Source organism: Lutjanus erythropterus, chromosome 2 (genome assembly GCF_056507025.1).
Source record: "Lutjanus erythropterus isolate fLutEry1 chromosome 2, fLutEry1.hap2, whole genome shotgun sequence".
Taxonomy (NCBI): domain Eukaryota; kingdom Metazoa; phylum Chordata; class Actinopteri; order Lutjaniformes; family Lutjanidae; genus Lutjanus; species Lutjanus erythropterus.
In genome coordinates, this window is record NC_139318.1 from 39,785,214 (window position 1) to 39,807,954 (window position 22,741).

At 38.3% G+C, this 22,741-nt stretch overlaps 1 protein-coding gene across 2 annotated transcripts; it reads right to left on the reverse strand.

Moving 5' to 3' along the window:
- Nucleotides 1–2,955: 2,955 nt before the first annotated feature.
- agtrap (angiotensin II receptor-associated protein) lies at nucleotides 2,956–19,356 on the reverse strand. Of its 2 annotated transcripts, none has more exons than XM_084739390.1 (5): nucleotides 19,205–19,344; nucleotides 16,114–16,148; nucleotides 15,772–15,880; nucleotides 11,965–12,175; nucleotides 2,956–3,385 (listed from the first exon to the last, which is right to left on the reverse strand). In XM_084739390.1, exons 1-5 carry the CDS (start codon nucleotides 19,229–19,231, stop codon nucleotides 3,261–3,263), a joined length of 507 nt encoding a protein of 168 aa, XP_084595516.1. In that variant the 5' UTR covers nucleotides 19,232–19,344; the 3' UTR covers nucleotides 2,956–3,260. The 2 variants fall into 2 exon arrangements, with proteins under 2 accessions (XP_084595516.1, XP_084595522.1); XM_084739396.1 differs by lacking the exon at nucleotides 2,956–3,385 and adding an exon at nucleotides 6,078–6,739 and having other exon boundaries at nucleotides 19,205–19,356.
- Between the last annotated feature and the right edge of the window lie 3,385 nt (nucleotides 19,357–22,741).

The window sequence follows — 22,741 nt, forward strand, 5'->3', positions numbered from 1 at the left end:
CCCTTGCTGCCCCTGGTGCAGATCCCACAGATGCAGGATCAGCTTCAGGCTCAGCAGCCCTGTCTCTACATCCCCCTCCCCCAAAATGAACCTGCCTCACTCCCAGATGAAGAAGGAGAGCAGGTAAACTTTTTGTTGTTGTTATGAAAAAAAGAAAAGAAAAATGATTAAATCCTTTTCAGACAATTGAATTATTTTCCCACATAATGATACTTGGAATCTTACTTGAAACAAAAACCGCCTACAGTCAGTACCGGGCGCTGGAAAGTTTGAGGCAGTGACGGCCAGTTTTAAAATAATACTTTAATAATACCCTGAAACACAACGGGGGTAAATATTCTGCAGGATTATTTTTTTTCTGTGGTTAAAATGGTATTAACTAACATTTTTTCAACAATGTTACATGTTATATAATACTAATAGTATTATATTAAAGGATGTATTATCACAGGCACAGCAACAGTCCAGGGTGGGCGTGGCTTGTGATGATGAAATCTTTTCATGGGGCCCAAAATCCCCGGCGCCGCCCCTGATTAAACTGATTTAGTAACGTCTTCTTGTTGACTCACTGGGAAAGGAAGTTGCAGCACTACAGTTTGATCACGAAAGACAGTCTAGTGTGTCTGAATATCTGAATGAAGTCATAATGACTTGAAGTACGTCTGCAGATGCCACCATAATGTGACCAACCAGTAGTTACCACATCCCCGCGGCGTCATGTTGGTCATCGTGATTTCAAAACAGGAACTCAAAACGTGAGACACTTTCAAAAGAGAACTGACTTGAGAGAAAGAAAAAAAAAATCCAAATGATGCAACCAGTCAGTGAAAATGAACCCTGCAGCCTCCGCTTACCCCAACCGCTGTATCATTATGTAATTTACACAGAAAAACTGCGAGTACACACTTTATTCAGTATCCACTGAGTGATATGTGATTTTATACACTCTTCACTGAGCTGTCAGAGGCTGCACAGTATGTGGTCTGTAATTTATTGAAACATATTGTACATTACAAAAGATAGCAGTCTAAAGACCCTTCATGAGAATATCTATAAGAATAATACATTTTTAATGCTTTGAATTGAGAACATTTCGGTTTTATCCAGTGAAGTGAGAACAAAAGTCTTCATACTCCTCTTTTCTTTCAAACTTTTTTATGTTTCTAACACTATAAGACATGACAGTACTCTTTAATACTTTGCATAGATCAAATGGACAGTGCTGCACTGTGCTGAACGTCTCGCTGCTCATTTCTTGCTCAGTCACGAGAAGAAAAAGGCCTGCAACTTCAATTTGGTCTTCACGTCTTCGACTCGGTCTGAGAATTTCACAGCTCGTGTTAGTCGGGGGGGAAAAGTACAAAAGGCACAATAAGGTAGCATCAAAGGCATGACACCGAACATTCATCTCAGACCTCTTGTGTTAAAAACTGTGCAGTGATTTAAAGGGGCAGTTCACACCTAACTACATATTTTTACTCAAACCTGTGGTGTTATTTGTCCATCTAAGATCGTTGGGGCGTGAGTTGCAGAGTTTTGGAGATATCGGCCGTAGAGAGCTCAGCTCGGGAGGAAGCCATTAATGTTTACATCTCCCACTGTGACGAACATGAGCCTCTCGTCCATGAGGAGATGCACACTTCCTGTTGCATGTCGATGCAGTATTATTATATCAATATACAACTACATGAGAAATTATGAATTACTTTTTTTTCAATTACTATATAAAAGGTGTGTGTAAAAATTGTTTTTTTGGGAAAAAAGTCTGTTTTTGCAGAACATTATGATGTTGCAGTGAAGTTGACCTTTGACCTTTTGAATATAAAATGTCATCTCTTCATCATTTTATCCTACCAGATCAGTGTAAATAATAGTGTATAAATTCTTGATTTACGGCCAAAAACATGTCCCGTAAGGTCACAGAAACCTCGACCTTTGACCTCCAAATTGCAATCAGTTGATTTGTGAGTCCAAGTGACTGTTTGTGCCAAGTTTGAGGGAATTTTGTCATGGCATTTTTGAGATATCACGTTCACAACAATGAGTTATTGCTGGTGCGGAGGCAGAATAAAAATAACATGTACAGAGTGGTAACGTGTAATGAGGTAATTTTGCACAGACACAGGAGGATCCTTGAGATTCTGGCTTGCATTTTGGTGTGCCTTGGGCACAAGGAGTTTGAAAACCTCAGATCTGAGTAACCGGGTCATGATTTCTGGTGAGTTTTTTGGCGCTTTGAGCACCAGAAGCCAAGTGGCATTTTGTTCCATTACACTGAAGAGAGGGCAGACATCTCTACAGCCGATATCTCCAAAACTCTGCAACTCACACAACAACAAACTAGATCAGGTGTTTTCATATTACTTAAATTATCAAAAGGAAATCACATAAATGTTTGTGATTTGGTTAAAAGAGACAGGTCAGAGATGCAGTATTGGGGAATTTTACTGTTTTTTTTTTTTTAACTTTCCCTGAGTCAGAAACTAATTAACGTCTTTGGACAGGACTTTATGTGTCTGGTTTAGTCTGAAGTTATGTAAACCAGCAGTATGAGGCTATATTGACTGAACTGTTGAGTATCTGTGGGATCAAATAACATAATGATGCTCCCATAGACGTCCATGAATCAAGCAAACCCGAGCAAGCTTTGTCTGAGTCTTTGAAAACCGCTGATCCAGATGGACAAACAGAACTACACGTGAGTATTTTTGATTTTAGGATGAACTGTCCCTTTCAGCATTGCTGTACCGTAACGCAAAGACTAATTGGAAAATAACTGCAGACACTGAGAACGTAATAACTTACAGATCACAAAGAGACGTGCCACATTTGTAAAAACGACTCACTTGGGGGTGAAAAAAAGTGACTTAGAAAACTACTGCAGAGACAACAGCTCTATTCAACACCTCTCTACTAAAAATAGCAGGCGTTAACAACAGAAACACAGCATGGGAGTGTGCAGCAGTGTTCCCTCTGTATTTATTCAGCAGTGATGTGCCAGCTCAGCGAAAAACATTACCACCTCTGAAGGGAAAATTAAATCTTTTTTTTTTTTATTTATTTATGCCATATTTCATTGTAAAAGCCAAACTTAGCTGGTGATTTACCAAAATAAAAGCATTCGATTTGTTTCCATCAGCAGAGGTGCAAAACACAGGGACCGAGGTGGAATCAATTGTGGAAAAAAAAATGCCCTTAAGCTCTGCACTGCTGCATAAAAAGTCAGAGGAACACACTGCGCTGTTCGCCGCCCGGGTCTCTCAGTATGCACGGGCTCCTGGTTTGCTGTCCTGGGCCTGGTTGAAGGGGTTCGCTTGGCTGGTGGACTCGTCCTGGTGATCGATGGACTGGTAGGCGTCTCTGTTTCGCGATACGGAGGGGAAACCTGCAGAGACAAGCCACAACGTCTTCAACGCGCACACACAGACACACGCAACCCCTGCCATGCAAATGCATTATTCATAATCACATCTGACACACTGAGACTAATCAAGAATGTTGTAATATACATATTAAAACCGTTTGCAGAGAACGAGCTTCTTTTCTCTGGGTTTTTAAAGGTTCAGTCTCAGTTCTCCTCACACACTGATTCATGACACAGTTCGGCAGATTTTTAATCTTGACTTGAGCATCTGGATAAATATAGATTACACTGCATCTGGATAAATATAAATTACACAGTTGGAAACTGTGCCAACGCACAGCAAACATCCTGATGGACTCGGCTGAAAAAACAGCAAATTACATTAAAAAATCCTGCAGTTTCATTACTCTCTTAGTCTTTTTACATCCACTACTGTCTCATTAGCCGCTAGAAATCTGCGTTAGAGTAAAATATATTAACTGTCATAATTTATACATTGTAATATTAAGATTCAGTAAAAATTAAAATACATACAGATTTAATTCATGTAATAAATGAACAGTGTGGGAAGTTTATTATAGATTTACTCATACTATTTAAATATTTCATTATCACTGCACATAAATCTGAAAAAGCTCAATAAATTTTACATTTAAAGGTTTGTGTTTAATGTTGGCAAAACAAACTGTTGCATTATAGTTGTGTGATTTGTGATAAAAAAAAAATACATTAAAGAAACAAAGAAAGAAGATTAGCAACATTTGCATAATTATAGTGAATAAAATAACTCTGTACAACTAAATAACTGAAAATGGCGAACAGGAATAAAATCTTATTTTGTACTTAAAACAGCACATATTAGAGTATATATCACATATATAATATTTATCTAATATTTTAATGACGGCAATGTTCTTGTCTATAAAAAATAAACTTTGCAATTCCAGTTCCAAAGAAGTTGTGACATCGTATAAAACGTAAATAAAAGCAGAATGCAATGATCTGCAAATACTTCTCAACTTGTATTCAGTTGAATACAAAGACAAGATATTTCAGGGTCATGATCGGGTATTAAAGGAGCATCCTTGAAAGGCTCAGTCACTCACAAGCATGGATGCAGTGAAAAACTGCAAATAGTCCAACAGTTTAAGAACAAATGTTTCTCAACACAAAACTGCAGGAATTTATAGATTTCACAATCTACAACCCATGAAATTATTAAAAGATTCAGACGATCCAGAGAAATCCCTGGACATAAAGGACGAGGCTGAAAACCAGCATTAAATCTCTGTGACCTTTGACCCCTCAGGCAGCACTGAATTAAAAACTGCATGAAAAGCTCACATAAATGTATAAAGGTACTACATAGACTCAGGAACTTTGGAAAACCGTTGTCAGTAAACACAGTTTGTCGTTTTGTCTATAAATGTAAGTTCAGACTCTACCGTGCAAAGAGAAAGACAAATGTCAACAACATCCAGAAAGTCTGCAGACTTCTCTGAGGCCCGAGCTCATCTGAGACGGACCGACAAAAACTAGAAAAGTGTTCTGTGGTCTGACGAGTCCACATTTCAGATTGTTTTCACAAATCATGGACGTCGTGTCCTCTGGGCTAAAGAGGAAAAGGACCATCCAGATTGTTACCGGCACCAACATCAAAAGCATCTGTGATGGTACGGGGGGGGGGGTGTGTTAGTGGCCATGTCATCGTGTGAAGGCCCCGTCAATGCTGAAAGGTGCGTACAGGTTTTGGAGGAACATAAGCTGCCATCCAGACGGCGTCTGTTTCAGAGACGTTCCTGCTTATTTCAACAAGATGATGCCAAGACACATTCTGCACGTTCCAACAGCGTGGCTTCATAGTAAAAGAGTTCAGGTTCTAGACCGAACACTGACCGAGTGTTGATAAAAAAAAAATAAAGCTGATGTATCACAGTGCTAAACAAGCTCCTGTCCAGACTTTTTTGGAACATGTTCCAGGCATTAAATTCAGAACAACTGCATATTTACAAAAAACAACAAAGTTATTAACTTGAACATTAAATATCTTGTCTTTGTTCTACAGGACGAAGTGTGTGTTCCAAATGTTCCAACTCTTTTTGTTATTGGGGTTGCATAAATTAAAACTTACTTAATATCTTTATGGATGTTGAGTTTAGTGGCAGGCACATTTTACTTAATACTGGCAAGTGAGTCGTACTTGAAATTACAGCAGTAAAATTTACTTATAAAGTACGAGTGCTAATTGTTACAAGGATGTTATCAAGTAAAAAAGTAATAAAGTGTTTTGTGGCTAAGTGAGGGTAATTTATACCCGGGGACAGACCATCAACGATCTGAGAATGAGTCTGAAAAACCTTCAGCGGCATCTCTCCTGTGAGCATCCTCTAATACCAGGAGCTGTTTACACTAAAAAAAAAAAAAAAAAAACTGCCCCAGGTGCATCACACCTGATGTAAACATGCTTTATAACGAATTCTGTGAAGGCGGCATACATCTGGAAAGTCTTATAGGACTCCCTACGACGCTCAGAAACAAACAGCTCTGACTCGGACACGGCCAGAATACCAATGACGTGTTTTTGGAAGTTCAAAGAGCCGCTCACTCTTACCTCTGCATGGCCCCGAGTCCTATTACTGTGACAAATACACATATTATTGCACATCAAACAAGCCATTTACCTTCATTGCAGAAGGTTTTGGGTGAACAACTGTGAGCTTTATTACTTTATTTTATTTAAAAGCATAAAAATACATTATAAAACTGCATCAACAGACCTACAAAAACCTGCCTTACTTAAAGTGTGCATTTAAAGCAGGTCACATTCGCCGTCTATTATAAGTGACTTTAATTAGGCTGATTTGAGAATGTGCACCATCATGCAGCGCTGCTTTAAATGTATGCAAACAGAATACACAAACTCAAATGAGGTGTCTGGAGAGTAAAAAATATGAATAATACATAGATGCAAACTTGCAGAATCATATAAACCCCATATAATACAACACATGAATACAAACATACTTTACTGACAAACACAGACATTTAGACAGGTATGGGAGAGTAACAAGGATAAATGGAGGAAGGACCAGACAGAAGGAAAGAGAAATTAATATAAATAACAAAAAAAAGAGAAAGGTGGACATCAGAAAAACAAGAAAAAATACACAGAAAAAGAAAAATCAGCTTCTTGTTTTGTCCTGCGGGCTGATTTGTGATCTTACTTCCTGTGTGGGAGAGGATGGGAGAGGATGATTGGAGGAGAGAAAAATGGGGAAAAAAAAGGAAGAAGCCGGGGGAGTCAATAGCGGCGGCCAATAAAGGCACTGTCAGCACTGTCCGTAGTGCATCGACTGTCCACAGAGGTCTCTAAGTCTGAGAGGTCAAAGGTCAGCGGAGAAGAGAAGAGAAGAGAAGAGAAGAGAAGAGAAGAGAAGAGATACATGACAAACGGTCAAATCACAACAGAAAAAAAAAAGACACAAGACAAACACCAGGTTTCATTTGGACGATGCAACACGAAAGTGAAACAAACAGCAATAAGACAAGTCAGACTATGAGGTCAGAAATGAGGAAATATAAGAAAAGAACAGGGAAATTTAGGATTTGGCAAATTCTTAACACATGAGGATTACACATGAACTGACCGAGTAATCACAAGACAGGAAGTGTGCTACGCCCCGCCCTCCCTTAGTTACTGTTGCTATGCCTGTCAAGCTTTACATTCTAGTACAGCTCATGTACACCCAATAGACAGATTTTACTACTCAAAATTAGAGGTATTTTTTAAAAACATTTTCAGCAGCGACTGTTGATTTTTACAGCTAAAGTGATGACTCTCCCATGTGGATGTTGGCAGCTATAGCTAGCTAGCTGATAAATATTAACTCTCTGAATTCTGTGAACTCAAACGGATTTTTAATTGATCCTCCCTAAGTCCTGCCCCTTTTAGCTTTGTGCTCCAATAACAGTTGAGCATCCTTCTTTCCTCTCTTTGTGCTCGTCTCATCTATGTTAAAAAGAAAACAAAATTTTGAAAATGGTTAAAAGATGTTGTTGGGGGATCTGTAACAGTGACATATATTCACATCTTATGTTAGCTAATGTTAGCAAAACACTAGCTAAATAGCTAATTAAAAATTGATAGATTAGCTAGCTAGTTAGCCAGCATTTTGCTACCGTTAGCTTGATGTAACAAGCTGTCTAACAATTGATTAACTAGCTAGTCAGCTAACGTTCTGCTAACAAAGCTAACTTAAGATGTGACTATATGTTGCCTTTACAGGTCCCCCAGAAAAATATTTCAGACATCTTCAAAGTGTTGTTTTCTTTTCACCATAGATAAGTCAAGCACGTCAAAAAGAAAGCAGGAAGGTGACTGAAGTTTCACAGCTTCGCCATGTACAAATACTGCTCAACTGTTATTGGAGCACAGAGTGAAAAGGGGCTCTGGCCGATGCATGTCAAAATTTGAAACCTGAAAAAAGGTCTTAAATATGCATTTGATACATGTGTGATAGCTAAACCAACGTCATGATGTTATTGCAGGGTAGCTAGCTGGCCCTAATATTACAGTAAAGTTTAATAAGAGGAGAAATTTAAGATCGTTATTTTCTTCTAATATTGTTTGGATGCTAACTATAAAAAACACAAGACAGGGCAAACTGATGTGCAAATGTAATGCCGTTGGGTAATGAATTTAGCTAAGGTTGCTTTATCCCATCACTATGGCGTTACCCTGAACTCGACGGTTTCAAGACTCCCACACAGTAGAGGAGTGGATGTCCTCGTCCTAAAGCTTTTTCCAACATCACCTGTAACCCCACCAACAGTTAGCTAATGATAAGCTAACTTAGTTAGTGGTAAAAAGCTAGTTAGCTGGCCATGCTAAAGTCAGAAAGTCCAGATGAAACGGCATTTCGACAGCATGTAGCTTCTGTATTGTGACATACAGTACTCTCAAGTGAAACAGTCAGACGTGACGTAACGTTTGGAGTAATTTGATTTCAGTGTTGAAAAGTAGGCGTGTTATAACCAGACGTACCATGCTGTGGCTAGCTAGCTAAATAACGAGCTCTGTGCTGCTACAAGTTGGACATTGATGAGTTGATGTCATGATATTACTGGTTGAAACTGGTTGGTTTGTTTCACAAGAAGAAAATATGATGAAAAATACAAAGAAGACAATTTTTTTTTTCTTTTGTATTTTGCACAATATGACCAGAGATGTAAAAAGCTTAAAAAGGTATTTTTCATTACTTTAATCAATTCCAATTTTGGTCTTTTGTTTTTACTTTGGAAAGACCAAAAGAAAAGGCAACCCCTAAAACTCATATACTGACTCTACAACCCCATGCAAGTTGTTCAGTCTGTGGAGAAATCCACATCCTGACATGTCTGCTTACAGTTGATAAGCAGTGACTGGACACCATTCATGGGAGGTGTTTGACAAACTGTCAGTCTACTGTAAAATGTGTGATCGCTCCGTCATACAGCCTTTATGGTATTAATAAGCAACATAAAAATAAAACTAAACACACAAAACCCCAGCATAAGAGGGGCCGCCGATCAAAAATTCAGTGCCTGAATCAACAGTTCACTCACATGCACCTGATTGCCTGGTTTCCCAGAGAGCTCGGTGCAGCAGGGAACCATGTTAATGCCAGCTATGCAATCAGGCTGCAATTAAAATACACATTGTCTGAAACTAACATTAGCTGCACTCATCAGTCACTACACAGCCAATCACAGTGTAATGGGTGTACCTGCTGTGTGTATGTGGCGTTGAAGTAAAACCGCAGAGGGAGCAGATTCATCAATATTCAATTATCCTCCAAACAGTCAAATCAGTATTTTGTCAAGTGTTGGTCGCAATGCAGGAGAAATTTCTTCACTTTTACCAGTGTGTAGGTTAATACGTTTATTATTTTAGCTGAAAAATTACAATTAATAATAAATTTTTGTCATTTTTATTTTTTGTCATTTTTATTTTCTTGAAAATCTCGCTATCCCTGTGTAGAACCATTCTCACTATTACCATCAAATTCCTACACTACAAACAGTAACTACATTTGTTTAATCCATACAGAACAGACGTGGCAAAAGTACACAAGCTGTACTCAAGTAGAAGTGCAGATACTTTTGTAAGAATAAAGAATCTGGTAAAAGTATTAGTCTGTTTTAACTTTTTTACTCAAGTGAATAAGTACAGACCCTGAAGTGTAGTTCAGTAAAAAAGTAAAAAGTCTTTTACGTCGTTCTTTGTCTAATCTATTTACGTCGTTCTTCATCTTGTTATGTCTTTTATGTTTTTTTGGTCATGTTATGTGTCTTCTGTCTTGTTACATCTTTTTTGTCTTGCTACGTCTTTTCTGTTGTTTTTCCTCATCTTATGTCTTTTTTGTCGAGTTACGTCTTTCACATTGTTTTCAACTTGTTACATAATATTTGTCTTGTCATGTCTTTTTTGTTGTTTTTCGTCTTGTTGCGTCTTTGTGATGTTGTTACATCTTTTACGTTCTTTTTTTGTCTTGTTATATCTTTGACTTTGTTTTCTTCTTTCTGTCTGCTGTCATCATGTGTGATATGCACTGATAGATACATCAAGGAATCATCTTTTCTATGTGTTGTTGTTTTATGAGGTTGAAATCAGTCTTGATGTTAGGAAGGCGGTGTGCAGTGATGTAAAACTAATATAATCCATTATTTCCCTCAAATGCATTAAAACTTAAGTAACAAGACTGTTTTGAAAACGCAGTACAGAGTTTTGTGTAACTGTAGGGAGCAAAAGTAAAAAGTTAAATAAAAAAAATAAATATTCACGCATTTGTACATAGTTATTTCCCACCTCTGGAGAAATGTCATTGCTATCAGCACTGTGAAGTGTAATAAATTATTATCTTAGCTGGTGATAGTACAGCTAATAATAAATTAAATTTTTTTTTTTTGTCATTTTTGTCTTCGTTTCATGACGGTAAGAGGCGAGAAAGGCCGACTATCTCTGTGTGGAATCATTCTCGCTATTAAATTCCTACACTACAAACAGTGAACATAATGACTTTTTGTTAATCCATACAGACAGAATGTAAGAGTCCAGCAGATGTTGCAGCTCAGTGGGATTTCTGATGGAAAAGCTTTCAGCGGTGCGAGCCCAACTCCAAAAAAAAATCAATGGCCACACGCACATTTAATCAAAGAAAACATCTTGAGTATCTCCTGCTCAGTCAATGGAAGAAGTGTACTTATCATTTGTTTGCCCACAAGGAGAAAGCTATACACTCAGTGGTCAATAACATCACAAAATCTCTATTTCTGTGGACACACAGGCTGCTCTGCAGACTCCATCTTCTATCAGCATCGGCCCCGTGCCATTTTTCCATCATGGCAGATTATTAGTTTTTCAGCCTGCATGGGTTTAATATGTTCCTCCATGAAGTATGAATCAGTGGGCAGGATGACACACAAATGTTACAAACAACTCGTGGAGAAATGATTTTCCGGCCCGGCCGAACCGCATCTCAGACATTCTGCTGCATCTGAAAAGTCTTGTGACTGTCACTAATTAGTTTGACTGTGGAATCATCTGCCAGCGGTTTAGCACAGAGTCTTCCCAGTTTGTGCTGCGCTCGGTCGGGCCTTTTATGACAGACGGCGTAAAACAACACAGGGACGATCTCAAAGCGCCCCTGGACACGTGCTTCACGCCGACCCTGCGGCTTTTGGTCACGGTCAGGGCTCGGGAGCTCGTTTTAAATAACTAAGAAACCTCAGATATTTTAAATAATCTCTCAAATTATACCGGAGCGTGTCCAGGCTCAAAGAAACCATGTTTTGATATGTGATGACTTATTTTCTGTGTCATCTGCTTCCAAAAAGGAAATTAGATCACGTTAAATTGATTTTCAAAGTATTAAGGTCAGCATGCTGGAAGATGGCATCAGTCTGAAAGAATCTTAAATTTTAGGAGTTTAAAGCTCATTTCTGCCAATGTGATGGAAAAAAAAGATTCTCTAAGTCATTATATTAAGAAACTTTCTCAAAAAATGAGCAAATATCTCTAAAGTATGAGTTGGAATCACAAAATAAGGAATTAGGATCTAAATATATTGACAAATGATGAAAAAATGTTAAATTCTGAACTAGTATCTACTGAATAAGTACCTCAAAATAATGAGTTTGTATCTAAAAATAATGAGTTTATGTCTCAAAATGATGAGTTTATATCTCAAAATTATGAGTTTGTCTCAAAATAATGAGTTTACATATCAGAATAATGGGTTTATATAAAAAATAATGAGTTTATATGAACTAAAGATTAGTATATATAAAATAATGACAAACATTCACAATATAATCCAATATTATCATGGTGTTTGTGATTATTTTGAGAAAGTTTCTCATTATTGTGACTTACAGGCTCTTATTTCTTTTTTCCATCACGTTGTCAGAAATGGACTTCCTTATAAGTTTGTGTTGACGTCTTAATCAGAACTAAAAATCTGTGCAGGACCCTCCCTTCTTCATAACCTGCCCTACAGAGACATGTGGTCACTTCCTCAGCTCCTCCTGTTCCTGTACTGGAACCATCTCGACAAACTCACCAAAGTTCACGTTGTAATCTCCTCCACGCTCGCGGTACATCTGGTAGACGAAGAAGCAGGACGCGGGTTTGAGCAGCAGGCTGAGGATGGCCATTCCCGCGCTGAAGCGAAACACGTCCCTCCCCCTGTCTGCTGCGAAGTCATTCACCGGGTAATAGATCCCGAAATGGATGATGTCGGTCAATATCGTCGCAACCATCCCCATTAGAAACTGCAGGAGAAGAACAAAAGAGAAGAAGAGTCAGTCTTAATGGACACAGACGGCATGTCAGGCTTTTGAACTCACTGTGCACATCAGTATGGAGAGTGCTACTTTCATGCTCTCAAGTACCAAAACATCTCTGTAATTATGCCACAGGGAGATATTCCTCACAACACTGTGTGTGGAAAATAAAGTCCTTACAATTCTGAAAGGAGAGCTTTGTGAGGGGTAATGAGATAAAAATCTAAGTGGTGCCAGGAGGTCAGTATGAAAAACGCAAGCGGTGCAGGAGGAAAATAAGATAGAAACCGCCGAATTAAGAAAACGCTCCATCGTCATTATTATCCGGGACAGTTAAATCCATATTTCAGGATGTGAAAAAACTCTCAAGAAGCCCGAAATGAAAGAAATTGGAGTTAAATATGCGACAGGTTTAAAAAAAAGACGAGCGGGACTATTTTCATGAGCTTGTGCAGCCGAATGAGTGACTTTTAGATGCACCGTGAACCACAAACAATCCTGTGCATTAATTATTTTTCTAACTTTCTTTTCCCACGTTGGACACCTCAGTCTTTTCCCTGCCTTAACCCGGCGTGTGAGCACTGGACTTTAAAGTACACGAGGTAAAAGGCTCCCCTATGGTTACGTCCCGACGGCAGTGACAGTCAGAATCCATTACTGTCAGAAGTGTCACTGAAAGAGACACTGGACAGTCTTTTTTCCTCGAGGTGCCACTTCGTGTCCCTAAGTCGTATTTGTTCGGCATGAAACACGTCTCCGCAGACAGCGTGGCAGTCTGTAGCGCTTTTCCAAAGTTATTCTCCTTCTGTGGCTTCGATCAGAGGCTTCAAAATCAATTTCATCCCAGGACACATCAGCATTATGGCTGCACTCCCAAGGCTGGATGTAAATGTGAGACCAGGCTAAAATAAATGAATGGCAGGAGGGGAGAAAAGCAAGATTTCAAACCCAAAATGTAAATATATCCAGGTAAACAAGGAGTACAAAGTGTTTTTAAACTGTAGCTCTGGACTTTATCGTGAATCTTGGGTAAATAAAAGACTCTCCTCCAGTGAAAATCATGTGTTTAACTTTGTTAGCATGTCCATGTGGTGTGTTTCATGTGTTACAAGACATATCAAGAGAGAAATAAACACCAGGCAGTGAGCTGAGTATGTGACGTCCTGCAGAATATGGGAGTTTCTTATCTACCACTGTGTTGTTGTTTGACTTCAGTGTTATAAAGGGTTAGTTTGGGTTCGGTCGCAAATTAACACAAACAAACTAACTGATGAGAGCAGCGGTAGACCAGCAACTCCTGTGTTCTGCGAGGTGAAATTGGATTTTTGTTTTGGAGAGAGCGATATGTGGGTTATATTCGAGTGGAATCTTGCTTGAAAAGGCTTCTCTGACGGCAAGGTAAAACAATGAAAATATTCAAAATACAACGTACACTTAAACTGATATCGTTTTTTTGAATCTTTCGTTTTTAGATGGCTAAAATTTGTCTTGTTTTGTTCCTGCTGGTTTCCCAAACTGTGTGCATGCTGGCCGCCATCTGCTGTAGGTAATGCATTTGACCCATTTCAAAAAACCCAAACTATCCCTTTAGGCAGAACTGAGCACCTCTGCTGGCTCGTCCGTCAGGCTCAGCTTCTTTGCACAAATAAAAATCTACTGACTCACTGCTGTATATTTCCGATACGTTACCGCTCTCTCTAAAATCTCTTTTCCTTCTCATCGCTTCACAACATTTGTTATGAGTCACGTTTTCTTTCTTGTCATCTGGTGTCACCAGTCAGCTGATGTCATCAAAGGTGTGGACTCGAGTCACATGACGTGAGTCAGATCGAGTCACAGATTTGTTGACTTCAGATGCCACAAAATCAAAAAGACCTGCAGCTCGACAATGACTTGTGACTTCACTTGGACTTGGACTTTCCCCAAAGTCCAAAAAATTAAAAACCGTTATTTAAAGTGTGACACGAATGAATTAATTTCCCTTCATCAGCTAATTTATTCTGAGCACGCTGACACTTAATTCCACAGATCCTCTTTGTGTGAAACAATCTGACAGCAACCAGTCAAGCTGCAGAACAGAGCCATGAAGAGCTAAAATTACCTAAAGGGATAGTTCAACCAAAAATGATCAGTCATCGTCTGCACACCCTCATGCTGACTGAAGGTCGGGTTTGGATTTTTTAGTTGGAGATTCACAGGAAAAGTGTTGCAGAACCTCACAAATAATTTAACTGAATGGTGACCAGTTTTCAAAAAACACATAAAATGCCTCCGTCCTGCTTTTCCGGTGTAATCCAAGTCTCCTAAATGCCAAGTTGGCTTGAAAGACATGATTTACACCATGTTTGGTTCAGATGTCAAAGTTGGAAGTTGTTGCGTCTCCATCTCTAATTTTCAACCTGCAAGTTTTGCATACTGCAATTCATTCAATTAATTTCTTTGTTGACCACAGCATCAGTTTTGTACATGCATGAAATTATCGTCGGTGTCACTTTTCCCATGTGGAGCTCATGTAAAGGGACAGTTCACCCAAAAATGAAAATTCAGTCATTCTCTACTTACAGTGTTGCAGAGTCTCCCAAACAGTGTAAGTGAATGGTGACCAGTTTTCAAACGCAAAAAAGCAACAGGGGAAAAAAACATAAAATACCAGCTTATCTGGTTTAATCTCAGTCTCCTAAAGGAGCTACAGTTCCAATGCATGTGCAAACCAACTGAACTGTTTGTGTGTGTGGTGTGACGGTGTGTGCAGGAAAGTGAACAGCATGTCGGGGCTTTAGCAGACTTGGTTTGAAAACTGGTCACCAGTCACTTAAATTGTTTGGGAGACTCTGCAGCTCTGTTCTCCTGTGAAACTCCAGCAGTGTTTTGTGAGCTAAAAAACTAAACCAGACCTTCAGTCGGCATGAGGGTGACTAGATAATAACTGAATTTAAATTTTTGTGTGAACTATCCCTTTATGTGAACTCTGCTTGGACAAAATGATATCAAAGATAATTTCATTCATGTACAGAAACAAAAAATGATCTGCAGTTTGCAAAAGTTGCAGGTCGAAAATTATAGACACAACAACACAACAACGTCCAAGTTTGTTTGACATTTGAAGTTGCATGAACGGTGAGTTGAGGCTCTGTTACATTTATGACTTGTTTAAAACTCAGAACTCAAAGTTTAGCACTTAGGACTTGAGTGCAGACTTGAGATTACTTGCAAAACAATGACTTGCTCTCACCTCAGGGTGTCACTGACAGGAAACATGAGTCATAGTTTCTAGCGTGGCTGTCGAACTTGCATTAAACAACTGTAAAGGCAACGCGAAGACTGTGTGAACACTACAGACCAGTCTGAAACCGGTCCCTGCTTGTACTGTAAACTAACGCACCATGAAAGCCATGACTGCTGTACTCTGTGCTGAACTGAGGGTCGGCCAGCTTTCTCAAAGGGATGCTCACAGATTGTCCCAGATTCCACAGACAAATAGGTTAGCACGGATACGCATAGCTGTGCCTATAGTTAGACTCCTGTACAGAACGTGTCACATGATGGTTAAGATCCTGCACGAAGGAATCGAGGCGAAGACTCACCATGAGCACGGCGTCGATCGAGTCCCTCTGTGCGATGGCCCACACCCCGACGGCTAAAACGCCGAAGTTCCCCCAGGAGTACGAGGCGGGCAGCCACGCCATGCAGCCCCTGCAGCAAACACACAGGTCATACAGGACAGATTTATGTTTGATTTCACAGAGTACAGGAGCTTAAACAGCAGGCCTGAATCAAGACTGTGAGTCTGTGTGTGTGTGTGTGTGTGTGTGTGTGTGTGTGTGTGTGTGTGTGTGTGTGTGTGTGTGTGTGTGTGTGTGTGAGTGTGTGCAAGGAGAGGAGAGAAATTCCTCAGGTTTGTGGAAGAAAAACCTGCTCGCACTCACCATATTGTCAACAGCCAGTGCACCAGTACGATGGCCTGAGGCAGACAACAAAAGACAAGTGTTGAAAAGAAATATGGGAGTGTTACAGACATTTTTTTTTAACATTTTAAAATTAAATCACCATCTATTTTTACAATTTACTAATCCAGCGGTTTTCAGACTGGGGTTCAGGGACCTACAGGGGTCTTTTGGTGGGTTGTAGGGAGTCAACAGCAAAAGGAGGAACAGAATATTTTAACTTTTATCATTTCTTTTTGGCAGCTGGAGCAACAAGGGAAGAAAGTTTTTATTCATTGTAGTTGGACTTTTTTTTAATTTACTTTTTAATTTATCATACTTTTTAAAAGTATGCTGATATATCTGAGTTTTGGTTCTGTACTGGGGCTGCACGGTTAATTGCGATTGCAATAAAATCACATTGTGGTCAAGTGCAGGATCCAAGTTGCAGAACCAGAACCAAATTGCAATTTTTGGGAAAAAGGGAAAAATGTTGTGAGAAAACAGCGTGATAATGAGGCGCTGTAGTGCTGCAGAGATGACCTGAACTAAAAATCTTGTTTTCCAGATGAAAGAAAACATGTTTGTTTGGCGCAGACCTCAATAAATATCACATCATCACGATTTTTTTTTTTTTTTTTTTTTCCAGTGAACATGATAATTATAATGCAAAACTGATCATTTCCGCAAATCATATCACATATTGCATATTAAACTTTTTTTTCCCACATTTTTTGGATGCTGGAGCAACAAGGGAAGGAAAGGTTGGCTGTTTTTATCAGGCAGTGATCAAAGACTGATCTTACACATCACAGTATACTGATATTTCTAAGATTTTTGGTTCTGTACTGTTGCATATTGATATTCTCTGTATCATTTATTCAGCTATGGAGATAAAGGGAGGGGCAGATAGGTATGAAAATGTCCAAAAAAAAATGTCCTATAACATTCATGTTATGACAAAATGTTGGACTCACATATCAATAATTAAAAAAAAGAGACATGATCCTATTTGGATCATCTTCAAGCCTGAAAATAAGAAAATAAGAAAGTTTCCCCTTGAGACAAAATCTTCTCAAACTGGGGGTCTGTGGTCCCTGACATGACAAAGTTTAAGAAGCACTGGACTAGTCATTTATCAGCTAAAAAAATATTCTGTGAGGATTTCTTGTTTTATATCATTTTTAATTTTCATTTTCATCCAGTTTTGGAAGTTGGTTGGACAAATTAAGACATCTGAAGGGGTCACTTTGGACAAACTTCACTATTTTCTTACATTTTATAGATCAAACAGTACTGAACAGTTTAATTTAGGCTGCATATAAAATCTGTTAAAATCACGACGACGCACCAAACATCTGAAGAACACGATTTGTAAACCAGAGCATCTCTGCTGTACTTCATTATAATTCTGTTTTTTCATGCATTTCTCCTTTATCACAACATTGCAGCTAATATATTGCAATTTCAATAATGTGAGACTGATACTGAAAATAGCTTTCAGACGCAGCTGTACGAGAAGCTGCAGAACTAAATATAAAACTTGTGAAGCTGCGTCGGGATGATTAGTTTCATGGCTCCACGGTTTACGGATCAGAAATCTTTAAACCCAGATTACGCATCATATATCATCTCCTCTGACTGCTCACATCACATGTTTAAGTCAGACGTCCTGAGCTTTTAATAACAGATAAATCTGATAAATATAGCTGAATAATCTCCTCTCATTTTGAGATGAATGCTTTTGTGCATGGTCCTTGTTTAAGAAAATCTAATATTACTATAAAGACCACAAAGGCATGTGGTTCAATTAAATTATTTCCCCTTATAAAGGTCACTTATGTATGTGTTTTACAGAAAAGTCAGAGCGCAGCAAGTGAAGAAGAAATTCAATGTTAATCTGTTTTCAACATCAGGGGGGAAAGAAGGAAAGTAGGAAAGAAGATTTTGACCATCAAACACTTAATTTCCTGCATTCGGATGATTTTTACACTCAGATTTCTGCCTTTTCTGCTCCAATTTAGAACAGAAATGTCTTAAAGTGTAACGGAAAACACAGGTGACAATTCAGGTAAGTGGTTCGTCAAAATAAAAGTCCTCTGCTACTTTCATGTTTTTATTTGGGAAGCTGAACGCACGTCTTCTGAACACTGTGGGTTTAAAGTATATAAGTATAATATGAGACTAGGTGTTGTGATAGATTTTGCATATCGTTGTATCGTGATACGGCTGAACTTTCCCTACTTACTGATGATCATTTATCAAAAAATCTCATTGTGTTAATATTTTGTGAAAGCACCAACAGTCATCCCTACGATACTGTTGCAAAGTCAAAGTATTTGGTCAAAAATATTGTGATATTTACTCATTTTATCACCTCAGCTGCTTCCACCCCTTGGAGCGCGCAACGTGTCGTCAGTCACAACCTACGTGATCAATAATTATCAATATCGATTGATGTGAAACTTCACTATCCTCACAAGTTTATCAGCTGTTATTGCCCAGGCCTAAATTATCCTACACTCTACCTGTCAACCTATACCTAATAAGTCTTAATTATTTAATTTATTGAAGGGATCCTTTAAATTTTATGTTGTTTTTCTTTTCTTTATTTAAGTTTCTTCTTTTTTTTTAAATCTAAAAGTCCGTATTTCTTATTTATTTTATATATTCACCTCTTTTTTTGGTGGTATATCATAATGTTGTCATATTATTTTCTTTAAGTGTATTATTTTCCTGTATTAATTAAATAAACTAAAACTACAAAGCATTGTAGGGAACCTCCCCTCTAAAATTATTTACTCCCCTTCAAAGGCCTGCTGCCCATCACTGAACTGAATTTTACAATCTCAAATGCTCTTTATCACATTTTGGAGGCTTTATCTGCTAAATAACTTCACACTTTTCTCTCAGAACTTAACAAAAACAGCAACATGTCACTGAAGCAGAAGCAGGCAGTTGCCACACAGAGGATTTACCAAAGAGCACTGAGCAACAAAGTTGACATCATCACATAAATTTGTCAGCAGTCTTGGTTAAACACTGTAGAAACACAGGTTTGAGCGCGTTGCAGTGAAGTAAACAGTGGACTCACCTTCAGGTTAATGGCAGGGATTTCCATCACAGGCTGTTTGTTTGGTCACAGCAGCTCTTCCACTTGTTGAGGAGCCTCATGAAAAAGAAAACTGCAGGTTTTTCTCTGCTCTTACACAAACTTCTGTGCAAAACTCCTCCTCCTCCTCCTCAGCTCAGCCTGCAAACATGAACCATGTGACAGCAGCCTGACTGCTTCCCATGTGACTCCCCCTCCACCACCACCTCCCCCCCGCTCTGCTCTGCTCAGCCTTCAGGAAGGAAGAAACCACATGAGTATCAACATTGGTCACAGGTCCAGTGGTTCACTATGAACGATCAGGAATGCAGCGTGTCTCTTTGAACATCTTTTTAAAAATAAAATCTAAACTGTCCGCTCAGTTTTTCAGTTATGATGACTCATACATAAAACACATGGTTTATATTTTAAAAGTTGTAGAGAATTTTATCTGTGAACTTGACTGTTTTTACTTTTCAGCTGAACTAATTATCATGACATACAACATGTCACATGTCAGCAGCTGTGTGATGATTTGAAATGGTCTAATTGTGACTGATGGAGACTTTTAATACAAGCACCGATATTTAAAATTATTACAGTCAATCAGTCTTCAGTCAGTTTCTATGTTAGCAAATAGAGAAATGTCTTAAACTACATTTGAACCATGCAGCTCTTTTTCATATGTAAGATTAATAAAAGTATATATCAAAAAAACAAGGATTAACCCTTAAACTAAATGTATGATATGAAGATATGACAGTGACAGAATTAGCTAGAAAGTGGTTAATGGCTAACGTTAGCTGTTGTCTAATGGTAGGACGTTATGATAGCTAGGAAGTGGTTCATGGCTAATATAGCTGTTGTCAAATGGTAGCACGTTATTTTAGCTAGGAAGTGGTCTCATTCATGGCTAATGTTAGCTGTTGTCTAGCAGTAGAATATTATGTTAGCTAGGAAGCAGTTAATGGCTAGCTTTAGCTATTGTCTAACGGTAGAACATTATGTGAGCTGGGAAGTGTTTAAAGGCCAACATTAGCCGTTGGCTAGTGGTAATGTTATCTTAACTAGGAAGCGGTTAAAGGCTAATGTTAGCTGTTGTCTAATGGTAGAATGTTGTGTTAGCTAGGAGGCTGTTAATCGCTGATCTAACAAAAGCTAATGGGTTATCAAATGAGTTGTTTACTTTGGAATATGTCCTGTGGGCCTTCAGATTTTCATTTTCCGTTGTCTTTTCAGTCACTGATCAATCTGGAAGCAGTAAAATTGTAATGGTTTGTCAGTTTCCCCACATTTATACAAATTTCAACCTGGAACATGGCAGCATCTCTTTAAACTTTTGATGTCAGCATTTGAGCCTCCCACCCTGACCGTATGAATATGGTGAATTAGCACAAATTCGAAGTACAGCTGAGGCTGATGGGAATCTCATCAGTTTTTCAGGTCGTATATAATCAAAATATTTAGACAAATTAAATTTAGGATTCATCCTCTGTTAAACGTCTGCACAAGATTTCATGACAATCCATCAAATAGTTGTTAAAATATTTCAGTCTGGACCGAAGTGGTGGACCAGCTGACAGACATGCTGCTCATATTTTTGCTCTGGTGTTCTGCCAGTCCATCACACAGTAATTGAGGCAGATTTACAACATTTTTTCAATGGACATGAACTGCAGTCCCATAAATAAAAACAGAATCGCTATAATCTGGTTAAAAGTTCAGACTCCCTGAAAGTTCACACGTCCTGAAACTTCTTCAGTCCATCGCTGTAACCAACAAACGGGTGTTTCTGAACGAGTCAGTGGTCAATTGTGAGCAGAAATAAGGTTAGTTTAGGTTAGAGTGAGTAAAGAGGGTGAAAACACAGGCAGATTGACGGAGACTGACTCAGATTTAGCTCACAGCTGATCAAATTAAACGCTGAAGTAACCACAGATGCTCTGCAGTCATGGTGTGTTTGTCGGCTTGTTTGTGGCTTTTGGAAAGTAGATTTTTGTCCATTCATCCTTCACGGAAAGTTACTGTATCAGTTTTTACAACTACTGCGCAGTTTACCATGAAATTCAGTATTGATTAGTGGATTGATAATCCCCAGATGATGACTTTTATTGATTTCTACAGACGCCTTACTCTGACTTTTTGTCTTGTGCCACAGTCAAGTCAAAATCCTGCACACCAAACAGGTATATTGATGTTTGCAGTGTTTCCCCAACATTTTTCTGAAGACCCGCTTTTTAAAAATGACAAACTATCGTGACCCAGTTCACAACAGGCCTTATTAATACATCTTGATCCTGCCATTTCCACGTCCACATATTATCTTGACACAAGCATATAACCATTAAATACTTAATAAATAAAAAATATTTTTTAATTTTTTATTTTTATTTTGTCTCATCAAGAAAACAAGCCTGAAAAAAGTTGAGATAACTCAAATTTTCAAAGTAACTTACTTCAGCAACTGTACTCTATCATTGAAATACAATTTTTGCTGGTTTCTAAAACTTAATTATTAGTTAGTTGGTGAAACCTTTTTTAAAATCTAAGAGTTTGAGTTGGGCTCAAAACTCAAAAATCTATTGAAGTAAGCTGTTGTGAAATTTTGGATTTCCTCAACTTTCTTTTTTTTTTTTTTTACAATATAGAATATTTTAGCTTCGTCATAAATGAGACAAAATAAGTAAATTTAGGCAGAATTAACAAGCTCTTTTTTCCTCTCATCGGTAAAACAATATACACATTTTAAGTGCAGAATTTCTTCCCTTTATTTTTCATGGGACCCAAATAAAATATCCTGTGACTCACCTGTGGGTCACGACCCAGTCTTTGAGAATAACTGCTTCAAAGGATAAATAAAGTGTCTTTTACCTTTACGATCTTTTGTATAGTACAAGTACATCAAATGCAAAGGCCTATAAAACATAAAAAAAACCTTTGAACAAATAAAACACAAAAATAAAACACATAAAAATATTAGATAAAATAGACGATTAGCAGTAAAATGCAGTCTCTTCTCTATTGAAGACAGCTGCATATTTACAAATGGAAGAAATGCATCAGAGTTTTTGACTGATGCCACTTGAAGGATAAGTTCAATTTATTTCCACTTGAGTTTCATTTCCCATCATCCTCTATCGGTCTATTAGTTTGGATAACATCTGACTCATCAGAGAAAATGCTGAGGTCTGCGAACACACCAACATCCTAACAATAAAGTCCAGGGGGGCAAAAACAAACACGAGCCATTAGACGATCAGATGGAGCTCAGTAATTACTTTCATTCAACCTTTATTTATACTCCAGAGATCACTGAGGGCCAGCGCTCATTTATAATGACAGTGAGCCAATTACAAAAGCAAGACATGAAAAATAACAACAAAGAGAAACAAGACCTGCACGATAACTGCTAAAACTTTGTTTTATAACAGTAAATTGAGGTCAAGGAACATCATTATACAGGATCTCACAGTCTGCTACCACCAGATTGTCCACTTCAGGATTTGAACATGTGACCTTACGGTTACAGTACATGTCTTC